This window comes from Salvia hispanica, chromosome 1, assembly GCF_023119035.1.
Source record: "Salvia hispanica cultivar TCC Black 2014 chromosome 1, UniMelb_Shisp_WGS_1.0, whole genome shotgun sequence".
NCBI lineage: Eukaryota > Viridiplantae > Streptophyta > Magnoliopsida > Lamiales > Lamiaceae > Salvia > Salvia hispanica.
In genome coordinates, this window is record NC_062965.1 from 13,007,621 (window position 1) to 13,023,369 (window position 15,749).

Genomic DNA, 15,749 nt, shown 5'->3' on the forward strand with positions numbered 1-15,749 from the left:
GATCCGAGTGGACCCTGCAAAGGTGGAAGCAGTACAACGTTGGCAGTCACCGACAACACCTAGTGAAATTCGAAGTTTCTTAGGTTTGGCTGGATATTATCGGAGGTTCATTGAAGGATTTTCTAAAATAGCCAGACCATTGACTCAACAGCTCAAGAAAGGAGCTAAGGTCAATTGGACGCCGGAGTGCGAAGCAAGCTTCCAACTATTAAAAGAAAAGTTGACCACCGCACCAGTCCTAGCCGTGCCAGCACCAGAAGCAGGCTATGTAGTGTACACCGATGCTTCAAAGGTCGGACTTGGATGCGTATTGATGCAGAATGGCAAGGTGATTGCATACGCGTCACGCCAACTCAGGCCACACGAGCTAAATTACCCCACTCATGATCTGGAACTAGCAGCAGTGGTACATGCCTTGAAGATTTGGAGACATCACCTCTACGGAGTTCGATGTGAGATCTTCACGGACCACAAGAGCCTTAAGTACTTTTTCGAGCAGAAGGATTTAAATATGCGACAACGTAGATGGCTCGAATTAGTCAAGGATTATGACTGTGGTATAAATTACCACCCAGGCAAGGCGAATGTAGTGGCAGATGCCTTGAGCAGGAAAACTACACCCCAAGTGGCCACCTTCCTTACACAAATGAGGAACTCATACGGGAATTCGCTAAGATGCGATTGGAGGTAGTGAGAGCACCAGAGACGGTGGAAAGTAGGATCGCCACTCTAGTGATTGAGCCAGACTTAAGAGCCAGAATTGTTGAGGCTCAAAGGAGTGATGAAGCATTAGAGAAAATTCGACTTAAAGTGAGGACGGGAAAAGAGGTGAGTTACCGCGAAGAAGCGGATAACGCCCTCACTTTTGAAGGGAGATTATGCGTGCCCAATGACGAGGCTCTCAGAAATGAGATCATGAGCGAAGCGCATGAGACACCCTACACCGCCCACCCAGGAGGTACGAAAATGTATCAAGATATGAAGAAGCATTTTTGGTGGGATGGCATGAAGAGGAGCATAGCGTCGTTTGTAGAAAGGTGCCTAGCATGTCAACAAGTGAAGGCTCTACATCAACGACCCTATGGGAAATTGCAACCCCTGGAAATTCCCGAGTGGAAATGGGAGCACATTGCAATGGATTTCGTGACAGGATTGCCAAAGTCACAACGAGGGAATACTGCTATTTGGGTGATTATAGATCGCCTCACCAAAAGCGCCCACTTTGTACCAGTTCGTATCACTTACGGATCGGACAAGTTAGCTCAGATCTATGTGCAAGAGATCATACGGTTACATGGAATACCGGTGACGATCACATCAGACAGGGATCCAAAATTTACTTCTAGATTTTGGATAAGCCTGCAGCAAGAGCTAGGCACCAGATTGAATTTCAGTACGGCATTCCATCCACAGACTGATGGGCAGTCTGAGAGGACAATCCAAACCTTAGAAGATATGTTGAGGGCCGTAGTGCTCGACCGCGGAGGAAAATGGGAGCCAGTATTGCCACTTATAGAGTTTGCTTACAACAACAGTTATCAGGCAACCATAAACATGGCCCCATATGAAGCACTGTATGGGAGGAAATGTAGATCACCACTTTATTGGGATGAGGTCGGTGAGAGAAAGACGCTTGGACCGGATTCTGTAGAGGAAATGATAGAGATCGTCCGCCAGATCCGTGAGAGAATCAAGGAAGCTCAAGACAGGCAGAAGTCTTACGCGGATGCTCGCCGAACCGACCTGCAGTTCAAGGCGGGAGACAAAGTTTTTCTAAAAGTATCTCCGTCTAAAGGGATTACGAGATTTGGCGTCAAGGGCAAGCTAAGACCACGTTTCATCGGACCCTACGAGATTCTAGAAGAAGTGGGTCCTGTGGCGTACAGATTGGCACTCCCACCGAGTTTCGGGAACGTGCACAATGTTTTTCACGTGTCTCAATTGAGGAAATATGTGTTCGACCCAAAACACATAGTCCACCAAGAGGAAATGGTTTTGGAACCAGACTTAAGCTATGAAGAGAAGCCAGAGGCAATCTTGGATAGGAAGGTCAAGGAATTGAGGAATAAATCTATTGTAACAGTGAAAGTTTTATGGAAGCATCATGGTCACGAGGAAGCTACGTGGGAATTGGAAGACAAGATGAAAGAAAAGTACCCAGAGCTTTTTGAGTAACATAAGCAAAATTTCGGGACGAAATTTTCGTTAAGGAGGGTAGAATGTAATAGGAGGGATATACTGCTGGATAGAGACAAGAGTTTCAGCAGCCTCATTTAAGGCTTACAAGTACACAATCAGCCTATAAAAATCCTCCCCACACCACGTTCGAACTCCCTCCCACACTTCTCATAATAATCAGCAAAGTTTAGAGAGAGTAGAAAGCTTGGTGCCTTAGGAGCCGATCTCAAGCAGTAACAAGGGCAGCCTCACTACATCAAGAGGTAATCACCTCCACACCCCAACACCTTATCTTGCATCATGTTTAGATCAAACACCACATAATATAAGGACTTAGGGGCACAAGTATAACCACATTAAGTTCAGCTTCATAACAAATAGTGCAAGCAAACCATAGTCTGTTTCATAGACCAAGAATAATAGCAAATCATAACTATCTCCCTACAGCATTCACACATAGTAGTTCATGAACTCAGCCCAACAATTAAATGAGCTCTATCCGAAGAGAAAATCAACAACATTTTATCATAGCTCCTGCCCAAACTCAAACTAGATAGACCAAGCTTAGACTAAAAAAAAAAAAAGAGGGGGGAAGAAGAACTTAGCTTCAAGGCCGACCGGTGGCGGCGGCGCTGGTCTGCACAGCAAGCCGAACGGCGTCAGCTTCAGCCGTAGATGGCAGTGACGGCGCTTAGATGCCGTGAAAGGATGAGAGGCAACAGCGGCGATCCGCGATGGCGGTGATGGAGGATTCGTCGGAAAAAGGCCAGGAGAACGCCGGAAGCAGGGAGGAAGAGAGGCGACGCCTCTTTCCTGTTGGCGACCCCGCCGGTGAAGGATGAAACGACGATGGAACGGGAGGGCGCGATGGAGATGCCGAGGGCTCCGCCGCGACTCAAATTGAGAGCGCCTCATGGAGCCGCGACGACAGCTCCGCCTCGCTGAGTTCACGGCCGGCGTCGACGCCGGTTTCGGAAGGCGGTGGAGACGAAGCGAGAGTTTTTGAGATGAGGCTAGGGTTTTGAAATTGGGGATTTTGTTCTAAGATGAGTTTGAGACCGAGGGTTGTGAGGGAGGGGCATCAAAATCTCCGGCGACGCAAGAGAAGCGCCGACCGGAGCTCCTAGCGACGGGCGACGAGGAGGCGCCGCCTCCTTCTCCTGCTTAGGGTGTCGGTCGAGAGAGTGAAGAAATGAGGGAGAAAGAGAGAGAGGCCGATGGATAGGGTAGGGAGTAATTGGGCCAATTTCTTCTTAATTAATTTGGTATTGGGCCTCCCTTATTTTTATTAGGTTGGGCCACCAAATAATTAAAGTATGAACCAAGAATTTACTTAAATCATGGGCCTTTATATGTTATGGATTAATTAATAGTCCGCAGATTAATTCCACGAAGATAAGTCTAATTTTTTTCCGGAAATTAGCAAGAGTGCTCAAAGGATTAATATTAAGAAATTACGATACGCTAACGAGTATTTAGACCTCGAGCCAATTTTTTTTAGTATGTTTAAATAAATGGCATGGAAGGTAGCACCCTCTAGTTAAGTGAATAATTTTACTAATTTAATTAAATCTACTGATTTAATTAATATTCAAAAATTCTAGGACTCTTCTAGAAAATTTAAAGGAAGAATAAAATGATCATCGCACTTAGGATGCATTCATGTCTAAGCTTGATGGATATCTCAAAAGTCTAATTAAGTATCTTTTTACTTTCCTAAAGGGACGTCTTCGAACGTCATCTAAGACCAAGTTAAGGAAATTCCGGAAGGAGCTTTAGCTTTTGAGGTGGGCATCCTTTCGAAATGTGATTTTAGTATGAAAATGTGAAATCCTTGTTTAAATATGTTGTCATGCCATGTTTTGTTTTATGATTACCTATCTGCTTGGCTACGCCAATTTATGTTAAATCGAATTCGGGTCCCAGTAGGGCCGCAAACCCTACTCGGACTAGTGTACACATAAGGGGACCGTGAGCTAACAAAAGGGGTTGGCCGGTCCAGTGACCGTCGTGGAATGTGGCCACATTCCCGGTTCACACAATGATCAGATATGGTATATCTATGTTACGTGATTGCGCAATCAAAATCTTTATGAAAGGAAAAGTATTTAGAGACTCGGGCCTTTTAAATAAAAACCCCGTAGATCTCTCAACTGTGGCTTGACAATTAAAAATCAAAACTGTTTTTGGCAATGTGCTCACTGAGTATATCAAATACTCAGCCCTGCATGTTTCTTTTTAAATGTGCAGGTTGAACGTGGACGGGCAGGCGATGGTGTTGGGAATAAATCCTCGAATAAGTCAATAGGTAGCCCAGGGTAGTATGTCTCCATACATACTGCCTTGTCTTGGACGTTTCCGCTGTAATAGGATTCTATGTTAGAATGATTGTGAATCTAGACCGCACTCTGACTTTATGTTGTCCCATTTCACTTTCACCTGCGAGACTTTTGTCCTAGGGTTCATCTTATAAATCATGTTTATTTTTCATCCCTTGATTCTAAGGTGCTATTGAATCACGTTTAGATGCAGTCACTATCATTAGGAAGTTAGTGGTCGTGACAGAGTTTGTACGTAACTCAAGTTCATGATATCTTGGGTGGTAGTAATTGAATAACATGAAGGTATTGGAATATTATTTCATAGAATTCGCGTGCCCAGTGTGGTATGATTAAATCCCTAAGGGGTGATCCCCAAGAGGTGTTTGAAAAAGGAATTTATTATTCAGAAAACTGCGCAGTTGGAATTTATTCCACGAATAATAAATAAAGTTTCAAACTAGAAAAACTCTTTGGAGAATTAATTTAATTCTAGTCACATAGCAGACAAAAGAATTAAATTGACGGATCAAGATAATTTTAAACGCGGGAAATATTATAAAATAAAATGGACCCAAGTTATTTGTAATTTGGTGATTTAAGTGGGAGTGCAATATTATTCTTTAGTGGAACAAAATAATATTCCATTGATAATATATTAAATCATGGATCATTTGATTTAATTAGTAATTTATCTAATGGGTGAGCCCAACACTTAAGTCATTCCATGGATCCCCATCCTAGCCCAACAAGTCCATGCTTATAAATAGTGTAGAGATGGAAAACCCTAGTAAGCACTACACACATCACAAACCCTAACCCTAGTCGCCATAACCGGCGCTCTCTCTCTCCCTTCTTGCCTCAGTTTTCGTGCCTTTGCACGAGGGAGATTAGGATTTTGTTTTTTGTTCTTGTTCTATCCTAATTCATAGGATTAGATCAAGACAATTTCGTGTTTGTGTTGGTTTTCCCTAGATCTCATATCACTTTTATTTGGTTCTTCGAGATCCGCCCACACGGATGAATAATCAAGGACTAGGGAATAGGTTGGAAGATTCACGGTCGATAAACCAAGGATCTCCGGGTGGTGCAGCTAGCAACTTCGATCCTATGATGGATCAAGAAGAGGTAACAATCGAATTTACATCAAATTGCATGATTATGTGTTTTTGATGTATTATATTTATAGATCTATGTTTATTGCATTAAATTGGAGTCGAATGCATAATCACCTAAATAGATCCGGTCAAGGACCTGTTTGGTTTCCGTGTCTTCCGCTGCGGTAGCCCCAACAGAATATGCCTCGACTGATCTAGTTGTGAAGCCCTCCATAAAAGTGAGTTATAAGCCTTAAACACTCCATACTAACACAAAATGAGAGGGTTGCCACTTGATGCTTAGGGAGAGAACTTAGAAGGAGAAAAGTTTTGGGTGATAGAAATAACCTCTCGGGCCTAGGGAAAGGGTACTGGAGGTATAAGCTGGACGAAGTCCAGGGTCTAAAGAGGAGGAATAAGCTGAGAAAAAAAAAAAAAAAACTGGAGGTATAAGTTGGAAAAAGTCCAGAAGGGAAGGAGAAAAAATTATAATAAGAGCTAAGACAGGAGAACTCTCTGACCCGAGGCATCAGTGGTATGGAAATATAAGAGCGAACGATTCTAACATCCCTGGTGAGGAATGAGTGATCGAGCGAATCCAACAGTTAGTGAAGTTAGAGGCTATCTTGACAAACTGACAAACCGATTAGATAGGAGAAGGGAGGGGGAAGATTTGGAGACTGTAGGTTCTTGGATTGACCTTAATCTTGTGAGGATGGCTGCTAGAAAATGACCCAGTTCTACGCATTTATGTGTTAATGTGTTTTATTATGTGCATTTGTCTGTTTTCTTTATATAAGTCCTTTAGCGTCTAGGTCTAGTAGTTTGAGTCTTTTTCTTTTTTAGTAGAGTCGGTTAAAGGGAAACCATGCATTGAAACTTGCCTTATTCCTTTTTCTTGTCTTTATACTTGAGGACAAGTATAGTTTAAGTTTGAGCAGTTTGATAAGGCTCGTTTCATGCATTGGTTTAGGGTTAAAATTCTGTGCATTTGGGGCGCTAATGTGCATTTATGAGTTCAGGTGCGTAGTAAATCTGCTGGACCTAGGAGTTGCTGTTACCTTACCTGGCAGATGCAAAAGAGATGAAATTGAAGCAAAAATTAGAAGTCGTCGTTCGGACCTGGGAGGATTAAAAGTTGGCGACAGGAGCATAATGGAGCATGAGCATTTTATTTTAAAGAGTCTTGTTCAAGGGCAAAAGCGTCTAATTACCAGAGGGATATCCTAGGGATCAGAGCCTCACATATATAAAGAGCTCAACCTTGAAGAACAAGACAACCACTTCTACTCGCACTTTAGCTTAAGCTCTCATTCCATTCCTTAGTTCCACACTTCAAATTTCTCATTTCGTTTGCTGCGCACTTGGAGATGGAGGATTCTGGCCACCGTGGTTCTCATCATCGTTATTTTGCTGCTGTGTAACACCGTCTTGTGAAGGCGAAGAAATAATATTTACTTGCTTTCGTTTAGTACTTGTTGGTTTTTAAGTTTCACAACTTTAGTTTCTGACTTTGATCTACTGGATTTGAACCTATTTCTCTTTATTATTGAAGTTTATGTTGGTTTTTGTTGGATCTCGCTGAGTTGATGTTTACTTCTTGCCTTTTACTTTCGTTCTTGTTTATTGTTGGATGTTTGGAACTGAGATATGTTGGTTTGTTGATGGAGGTTGGGGATTTGCGTCTGGAGATGTCTGGATTTGTTGAAACGTGGTGTATTTGAGTTGGAGTTACGCGTATTTGGTGTTTGTTGTCTACGTTGTGCATGATTATGGCTGTTTACTTTCTGTTTCTGCATCCTTTAGGTCCAGTAGTGTAGATCTGTTAGTTCAGGCTTTAATTTCTCGTTTTATGTTTAGATCTAAAGTTTGCTCTGTTTTCATGGTGTTCAATACTCTGTTTTACCTGCTATTCTCGTTTGATTCCCGAAGAAGATGAAGTTGTTGGTAGTTAGAACCAGATCTGCTTTATGTCAGTACTTTTCAGCATGTACTTTACTTTTTCTGCATTGTTCTCCAGACCCTGTCAGTACGATCTGATTTGTCCTTTTACTTTTCTGCATGCTTTTCCAGACCCTGGTAGTTTAAGGAAACTTGTCTCTACCTTTCGCTTTATGCTTGTCTGTCCAAATTAGGAAAGTCCGTCTAGTTAAGTTAACTCCAGTTGTCTTAGGACCTTAAAATATCTCATTTCTCTAAGTCATGCATGTTCCGTACGTTCTCAGTTTCTTAGACCCAGTAGGTAGAGTAAAGTTCTTCTATCTCTCAGACCCAGTAGTTTTAAGTTCGACCCACAAAATTGCGTGGCAGTAGCCATCCCCTTTTCCCAAAACATCCTCAAATGCAGTTTCGTAACACCTTCGTCCTCGTGGGATCGATCCTTTACTTCCCTGTGCTAAGTTGTAGTATAGTGGGTTGGGGTTTTTGAAGGAATAGAGTGCACCCAACGACCCCTTTCTGAAAAGTTTCATGATCTTCTAGCCTCTGAAGTCTAGTCGAATCCTCTGGACCTGTTAGATCGAGTGACATATATCACAGCGCAAAACTGCATAACACAGGTGTTAACACTAGTTTTTAATAAAAAAAATTATTTTTAAATTATAACTTACTATTACTATCCCTCCGTCCTAAAAAAATTGAATAGTTTTACTATTTTGGGTGTCTCCTAAAATTTGATCAATTCTAAATATTAAAAGTTTTGAACTACTTATTTACCACTAATAATGTGGACTCTACAATCTATTAACACGACTTCCATCATATTTTCTACTATCTCTCTTACTTTTTCACATGTCTCTCTTACTTTTACCAATTTCACCTCGATTAGGTATTGATATCCACACTAGGCTAGTCTCTATTTCCATCCAATTCTAGTCTACACATCATCACAACATCTTTAATTCTCAAGATAAAGCTCTTCTTCGATTTTTAATGTCATCTATATTAATTGGTGGTTGTGACGAGATATTGAAAATCTAATTGTCGAAATACTTATCCTAGCATCTACTTAGTATATACCGTTGACACATGATAATCATGTGTGGGCTGCAAAATCAACCACAAAAATTAATACGGAAAACATGCAAAGATCAATAATACTAATGAATAATAAATAAAAGCATATGGTAGTCATTGCTTGAGTTTGCATTAGTAGATGGGTAGGTCATATATAGGTGATGGTGAGCAGATCATTCTAATTCAAATTTATTCTCACTACCAAATACTAGCATTTCGTGCATGATTCACGTTACTTACACTAATAGATATTCAATTTGTTTCAACAAAAATAAACGTTTCTTTTTGCTGTTTCATGAAAAACAAAACGTTTTTTGAAATGCTTAAGTGAAAAATTCCAACAATGGGGTTTAGGATAGAATTAAGATCAACATTTTATTATTGTAGAGTAAAGTTTCTACCCAATTTTGTAAATGTGCTTATAAAAACATTTGAAAATTTCCAAGGGCGCCGGGCATATGAAAGGGAAACCGTATTGTTATTGCCATAAAGTTTGAATAATACATATACTTTCAAGGATGAGACCATATATATAGCATATAGAATAATGTTTTTAGGATTATTTGCTTGTATACATGCATATACTCCCTCCGTCCCAATAAATATGCAACATTTGGTTTTCGGCACGAGATTTTATGCAGCTTGTTTTGTGAGTTAAGGAAGAGAGAGTAAAGAAAAAGAGAAGAAAAAGTAGAGATATTATTGTTTTCATTTTAGGAAACATTTCATTTTTATTGGGACAACCCAAAAAGAAAAACGTTTCATTTCTAATAGGACAAGAGGAATATGTAATTGAGTAAGAGCATCTTTTATTTTCCCAGAGATTAGGTGTAAGCGAAATAGTCAAATTGCATTTTACTTCATTGGTCCACTCTAAATGGAGTATTTCTTGTCCAGAATGTGATATTATGCAGTTTTGGTACGTGAGAGAGTGGAGTGAGAATAAAGTATGACAACGAATAAAGTAAAGGTAATGTTTTTATCATTTAAAAAAATGTGTCATATAGAGTGTAAGACCTCCAAAAAAGGAAATCGTGTCACTAGAGTGAAGTGGATGGAGTATATCGCTGCTATTAGTTCCTCGTCGGTAATCAAATATTAGTGACACCGTGACAGACTCGGGGATGACACATGACTTGTTTTGGCGATTCAATAAGCAAATGCAATAAGTTCGCTGATTAATGAATATCAATTCATGACCTAGTATCAGTTCCTAATAAAGTACAAGGATTGATATATTTTGTGATGCCAACAAATTTTATTTATCATAAAAGTAGACATAATTTTCAGATGCCAAAGTTCTTATTTAAAAAAAAGTTCTCACTGGAATATGATCGGTGTCTATCATGATTGACAAATGTGTAATATAATCATCCTTTTGTTGGTAAAAAGCTGATAACGAGTTTTAATACACAATTATTAAAGTAAGAGAGATGAAAAGCAAAATCAGTGAAAACAGTATTAGTGGATAGTGAAGTCCACATTATTAGTAGTGTAGTTAGATTTTCAAAATTTAAAAAGTTAATTCTTTTCAGAGACAGACTAAAAAGGAAAAAGTTCATACTCTCTCCGTCCACAAAAAATAGTCATATTTGTGGATGCCACGTGTTTTAATGTGAAATTGGTAGAGTAAAATAGAATGAGAATAAGTAGGTAAAGTAAGAGCGATATGGAGAAAAAGTAAGTACAATATGAGAGAAAGAGAAAAAAGTAGATAAAGTATGAGAGCAAAAAATTTCGATACTGAAAAATGAGACTATTTTATATGGACATTCTAAAATGGTAAAATAAGATTAGGCCTGCTTATTCGGCCGGTTCCGGTTCTAACCGGACCGATTGACCGGTTAACCGGTTTTATATTTTCATAAATCCTAGAACCAGAACCGAACTGGAACCGATCGGTTCCGATTTGGAACCGGCCGGTTAAGAACCGGTCGATTCCGATTCCGAACCGGAACCGTTGAGTAATTTTAATCCGAATTTATTTATAATTTTAAATAGTTCAATACTAAAAAAATAATAATCTAACATCTAGAAATATAACAAATAATACCTAAAAAATCAAATAAATACCAAAAAAAATACAAACCAACAATGCAATAATATTCATATATGGATAAGAGCGATGTCAAGTGTAGTAGGTCGGACTAGTTTATGTTAGTAATTTTTTAATAAAAAAATAGGAGTTCTAAACTTTAGCAATTTTTTTAAAAAAAATAAGTTTTAAAATTGAATTCAATTTTCCCTTTTTAGCTAAACGGATATTCAATGGAATTTCTAATACTAATTGATCTTGTTGTGACTTTTTGGTTTATAACGGAACAATTAATAAATTATTCACAAACATGTTAAAATCGTATGTTAAATGAATTGTTACATAAATTTGTTATAAAGTTAAATTTCTATCATTTGAAATGATATTGTATTTGTATAAGTTCTTTTGGAAATTAAAAATAAATTTATGATGTCCTACTAATTATAGTTAGTTCATAAAAAATGGATTGGGGAAATAATTGTAGATTCAAAATTAATTCAATTAAATTAGATTTATTAGTATATTAAATTATAATAAAATAAAATTGAATTATAATCCGGTTCCCGGTTAGGAACCGGTCGGTTCCGGTTCCGAACTGGAACCGGTACCAGAATCGGAACCGAAAAATTCGGTTCTGGTTCCTCAATTAACCGACCGGTTCCGATTCCGATTCCGGTTAACCGAGAACCAGAGAACCGTTTAAGCATCCCTAAATAAGATTATTTTTCATTGGACGGAAGACGTACTTTTATAATGAAGGGAGAACTATTATAAGGATAAATTATCCAAATATCTTTAATAATCCAAAAAGAGTTATATATACATTAATATACGGGCCAAAAAATTATTTTTGCACGATTCAATCAATATGAAATGAAAAAGTTTAGATCCGCATGTCTAATCATCATCAAAAGTTTTTTAAAATATAGAAAAAAAAAAGAATGAAAGAAAAGTGCATAGAGAAAAAAAATGAAAACATGATCATGATCCATCTTTAAAATATGGTTACACATGCATAAGAAACTGTGAGTGATCATGCATGCATTATAAACTACATCCTCCGGTTTCCATTAAAGATCCCATATTTGACTAATATGAGTATTAAAAAATTGTTTAACTTTATGAAGAAAAGTGTGTGAAAAAAAATTAGTATAATATGAATCTTATTTTTACAGTATAATAATTGTGAGTGGTATAACGTTAGTGAAATGTTATTTTCCAATTAACGGGGACGGGGATGGGGGGACTAGTATCAAGTTTCCTTAAAGAAATTGGACTAGTTAAATTTGGTAAGTATAACTACGCAATTATTTATGCTTAATGATCACTATCAAGAATCATTAGCTAAGATATATTCACCGATTTCAAAGTGGGGCACTAATTATTAGATTTTTTAGGTGTGGATTAGATGAATGATACAAACCAATACTAATTAAATAATGTTTCCACATCAATATAAATAGAGAAGATAATAGTCTTGCATGTCCATGCAACTAATTTACAAAATGGCAAACCAAGTAGAAACCCTAGTTGCTAGCGCTGCAATCAAATGCCCAGCTGATAAATTCTACAATTTCTTCAAGTTCGACATAAACGACATTGTCAAGATATTCCCAGCCGCCTTCACCGGAGTTGAGCTTGTCCAAGGAGAGGAGGGCGCCGTTGGCTCCATCAAGATCTGGCACTATATTATTGGTATTAAATGTCACGATATATCTATCCACAAATTAAACCATAATACTATTTTTGGTAGATATTATGTATATATTATTTGATGACAGGAGCGATTCCAACAACAGCGAAGGTACTGACAGAGGCGATAGATGATGCTGCAAAAATCATCACATTTACTATATTGGACGGAGATCTTCTGCAACTATACAAGAGTTTTAAAGCGACTCTTAGTGTGAGTGATGGTTTGGCAAAATGGAGCATTGAGTATGAGAAAGCTACTATTCTCTCTCCTCCTCCTCAACTATATGTTCCTCTTGCCGTTACTGTGTGCACTCTCGTCGATGCCTATCTTCTTATCAACTGAGCTGCAATCGTTTCATCTCCTATATATATTATCCTACTGTCTGGTGTTGTGTGTTGATGCTACTGTTTAGAATTGATATATACGTGTATCATACCATGTCGTGTGATCATATATATATATTTCCAAGTTTCCCTTTGTGTAATAATATTCCTATATAAATCATGATATACTTTCTGTTTCCTTTTAAATAATATCTCCATCCTAAAAAATTAGACAAACTTATTAATCACAAGAGTTTTAATATGCAAATTGTAAAGTAAGATAGAGAGAGAAAAAGTAAGAGAGAGAGAAAGTAGTATTAGTGAATTGTATGATCCATGTTATTAGTAGTGTGTAGCTGGTTAAAAACTTTTTATATTTAGACTTGGTCTAATTTTAGGGGACGTTTCGAAATGGTTAAACTAGTACTCCCTCCATCCCTACTAAGTTGAGTCACTTCTTTTTTTGTACTCACTTAGAAAAAATCATAATAAATAGTTAAAGTGGATATATAGTAAAATAAAAGCGATGGAGTATCATTTTCCTAAAACATGTGCAAAACCTTTGAACGGTACAGGGAGCATGTTTTTGGATCAGGAAAGAATTCCATAACCACTCTCAAGAACAAGAAGTGACTTTAAAGTTGAATAGCACGCCAATAATTGTTCTCTCACCACAATACCACTCAGACCGAGGGGATCTTCTCTTCTGTATTGGAGATGAAGTTGTCACTCAGGCCTGAGTGGCTTTTCACCACATTCCTCTAGACCAAGTGGATCCTTTGTATTATTTCAAAACTATTCTCAAAACTTTATCCTAATTTGTAATTTTCATCCCAACTCTATTTCATGTCTCATTTTAATTTATGTCCTACAATGAAAATTGTGTTCTTAAATGAATCCAAATTTGTTTAAGGATAAAAGACTTGGAACAGAGTAAGACCAACTGAAATAGTACAAAGATGAAGGAAAAAAATGAACGTACTTGCAAAAGAAACAACCTCTTTTTGCTCTCAGAAGTAGCCACGGGCTGTACCCGTCGTAGCTAGGGGTGAGCAAAAATACCGAAAACCGATTATCTGAACCGAACCAAACCGAAATTTTAAAATTCAGTTCGGTTTTTCGGTTCGGTTCGATTTTAAAAATAAAAAAAAATTGGTTTTTCGGTTCGGTTCGGTTTAGTTCGGACGAAAAAAAAACCGAAAATTCGAATTATATTTAAAATATAATACTCCCTCCGTCCCAGATTTGTAGTAACATTTTGTCATAAAAGTCCGTCCCACATTTGAAGTAACATTTAGAATTTACCATATTTGCACATAAAATTTTACCCCATTATTCAATAAAATTACATCCAAATGTCATTATCTACATTAAAATAAATCAAAACAAAAATAAAAAACCAAAAAGTAAAAGAGGGACCCACCTTCAACCAACTCACTTTATTTATTACACACTCCATCATCTCATTCCATTTATTACACACTTCATCTCTCACTTCATTAATTACACACTCTACCAAATCCTTAAAACTCGTGCCATAACTAAATGTTACTACAAATGTGAGACGGAGGGAGTATTATATTTATTTATTTTATTAATTTAAATATATTATATCATATATATAATACTCCCTCCGTCCCACTTTAGGAGTCCCGGTTGATTTGGCACGGGTTTTAAGAAATGTAAAAAGTTGGTAAAAAAAGATAGTTGAATGTAAGTCCTACTTTTTTATATTAGTTTTATAATAAAATATGAGTGGAAAAATGTTAGTGGAATGTGGGGCCTAATACCATTTATGGAATATTCCAACCGGGACTCCTAAAATAGGACACCCAGAAATGGTAACCGAGACTCCTAAAGTGGGACGGAGGGAATATATATTCTTTTAATATATTTTATATAATATGTATTATATATATTCTATTAATTTTATATTATATATTTATATTATATTAGTATATAAAATAAAATAAATATATATACATTAATATATATGTCACACCCCAACCCTTATGGCTTATGCACTTACTATAACTAAATTCAAAATTTTAAAAGAAATAATCCATACGTCAAATACAAAAACACATATATTTTATAATTTCAAAAACCAACATTTATCAAGTACATATTTAAAAACACTCTAAACAGTAGTGGGACCCTCTCACCACTCTTTATACTATATAGTATTTATCTATATGCAAAAATGACGAGGAGGAGAAGGTTGCCAAAAATGCGTCAGCCGCCAAACCTGATAACATGTGCAGTTCCTACGACGTATATCAACGAATAATTTCACTGATATCTTATTCCTGAAAAATATTAGTGGTTTATATGAGCTACAACTCAGTGTATATAAATCTTACCTTTAATTCCACGGCCCAAACATCAAACATATTCTTTAACTAATATATATAACAATATTTAAAAAAATAATTCCATATACATATGCACATGCCACTTTGTTCAGTTTATTATTCTGTGACAGTTCAAGCCTGGTATCTGCCCGGGATTTCCAATATGCCAGTATGATTTGACCCGAAGGTCCCACTATGATTTGACCCGTAGGTCCCACTGTGAATTGACCCGTAGGTCCCAATATGATTTGACCCGAAGGTCCCAATATGTCCACTGTGATTTCAGATCCAGGACAAGACTATCACATATCCTCTTTAATCCAATGATTCAGTCAATTCCAATACCATATGCAAAATATCTCTATTGCATCAATTACATATCCATGTATTCCATCAATTAACTCCAATACTATAGATAAACATATCTACTACACAAATCACATATCCACATCATAGTCCACCATCAATATCAAATAACACATAACCATTTCAAGCTCACATCATATAATTCAAATATTCACTCAACTTTAACACATAGCAATCAATCACATAAAATATGAAAAATTAAAAGTGTGATTTATACACACCTGATTGAAACATGTAATCTAACCGAGTTTTTGATTCCATCTCCTGTTCCATAGCCATCAATCCCGAAACCGAAAATATACGTGAATTTCTTCTCAATTCCAACCCTCTCGCTTTTCTTTTTCTTCCAAAAGTTCCTTTGGTTTTT

General features: G+C 37.3%; 1 protein-coding gene across 1 annotated transcript; it reads left to right on the forward strand.

Annotated features, from left to right (window-relative positions):
* Positions 1 to 12,135: 12,135 nt before the first annotated feature.
* On the forward strand, positions 12,136 to 12,869 carry LOC125202544 (MLP-like protein 43). Its single transcript, XM_048100954.1, has 2 exons — positions 12,136 to 12,338; positions 12,425 to 12,869. The coding sequence occupies exons 1-2, from the start codon at positions 12,149 to 12,151 to the stop codon at positions 12,679 to 12,681; spliced, it is 447 nt and encodes a 148-aa protein (XP_047956911.1). The 5' UTR covers positions 12,136 to 12,148; the 3' UTR covers positions 12,682 to 12,869.
* Positions 12,870 to 15,749: the final 2,880 nt, after the last annotated feature.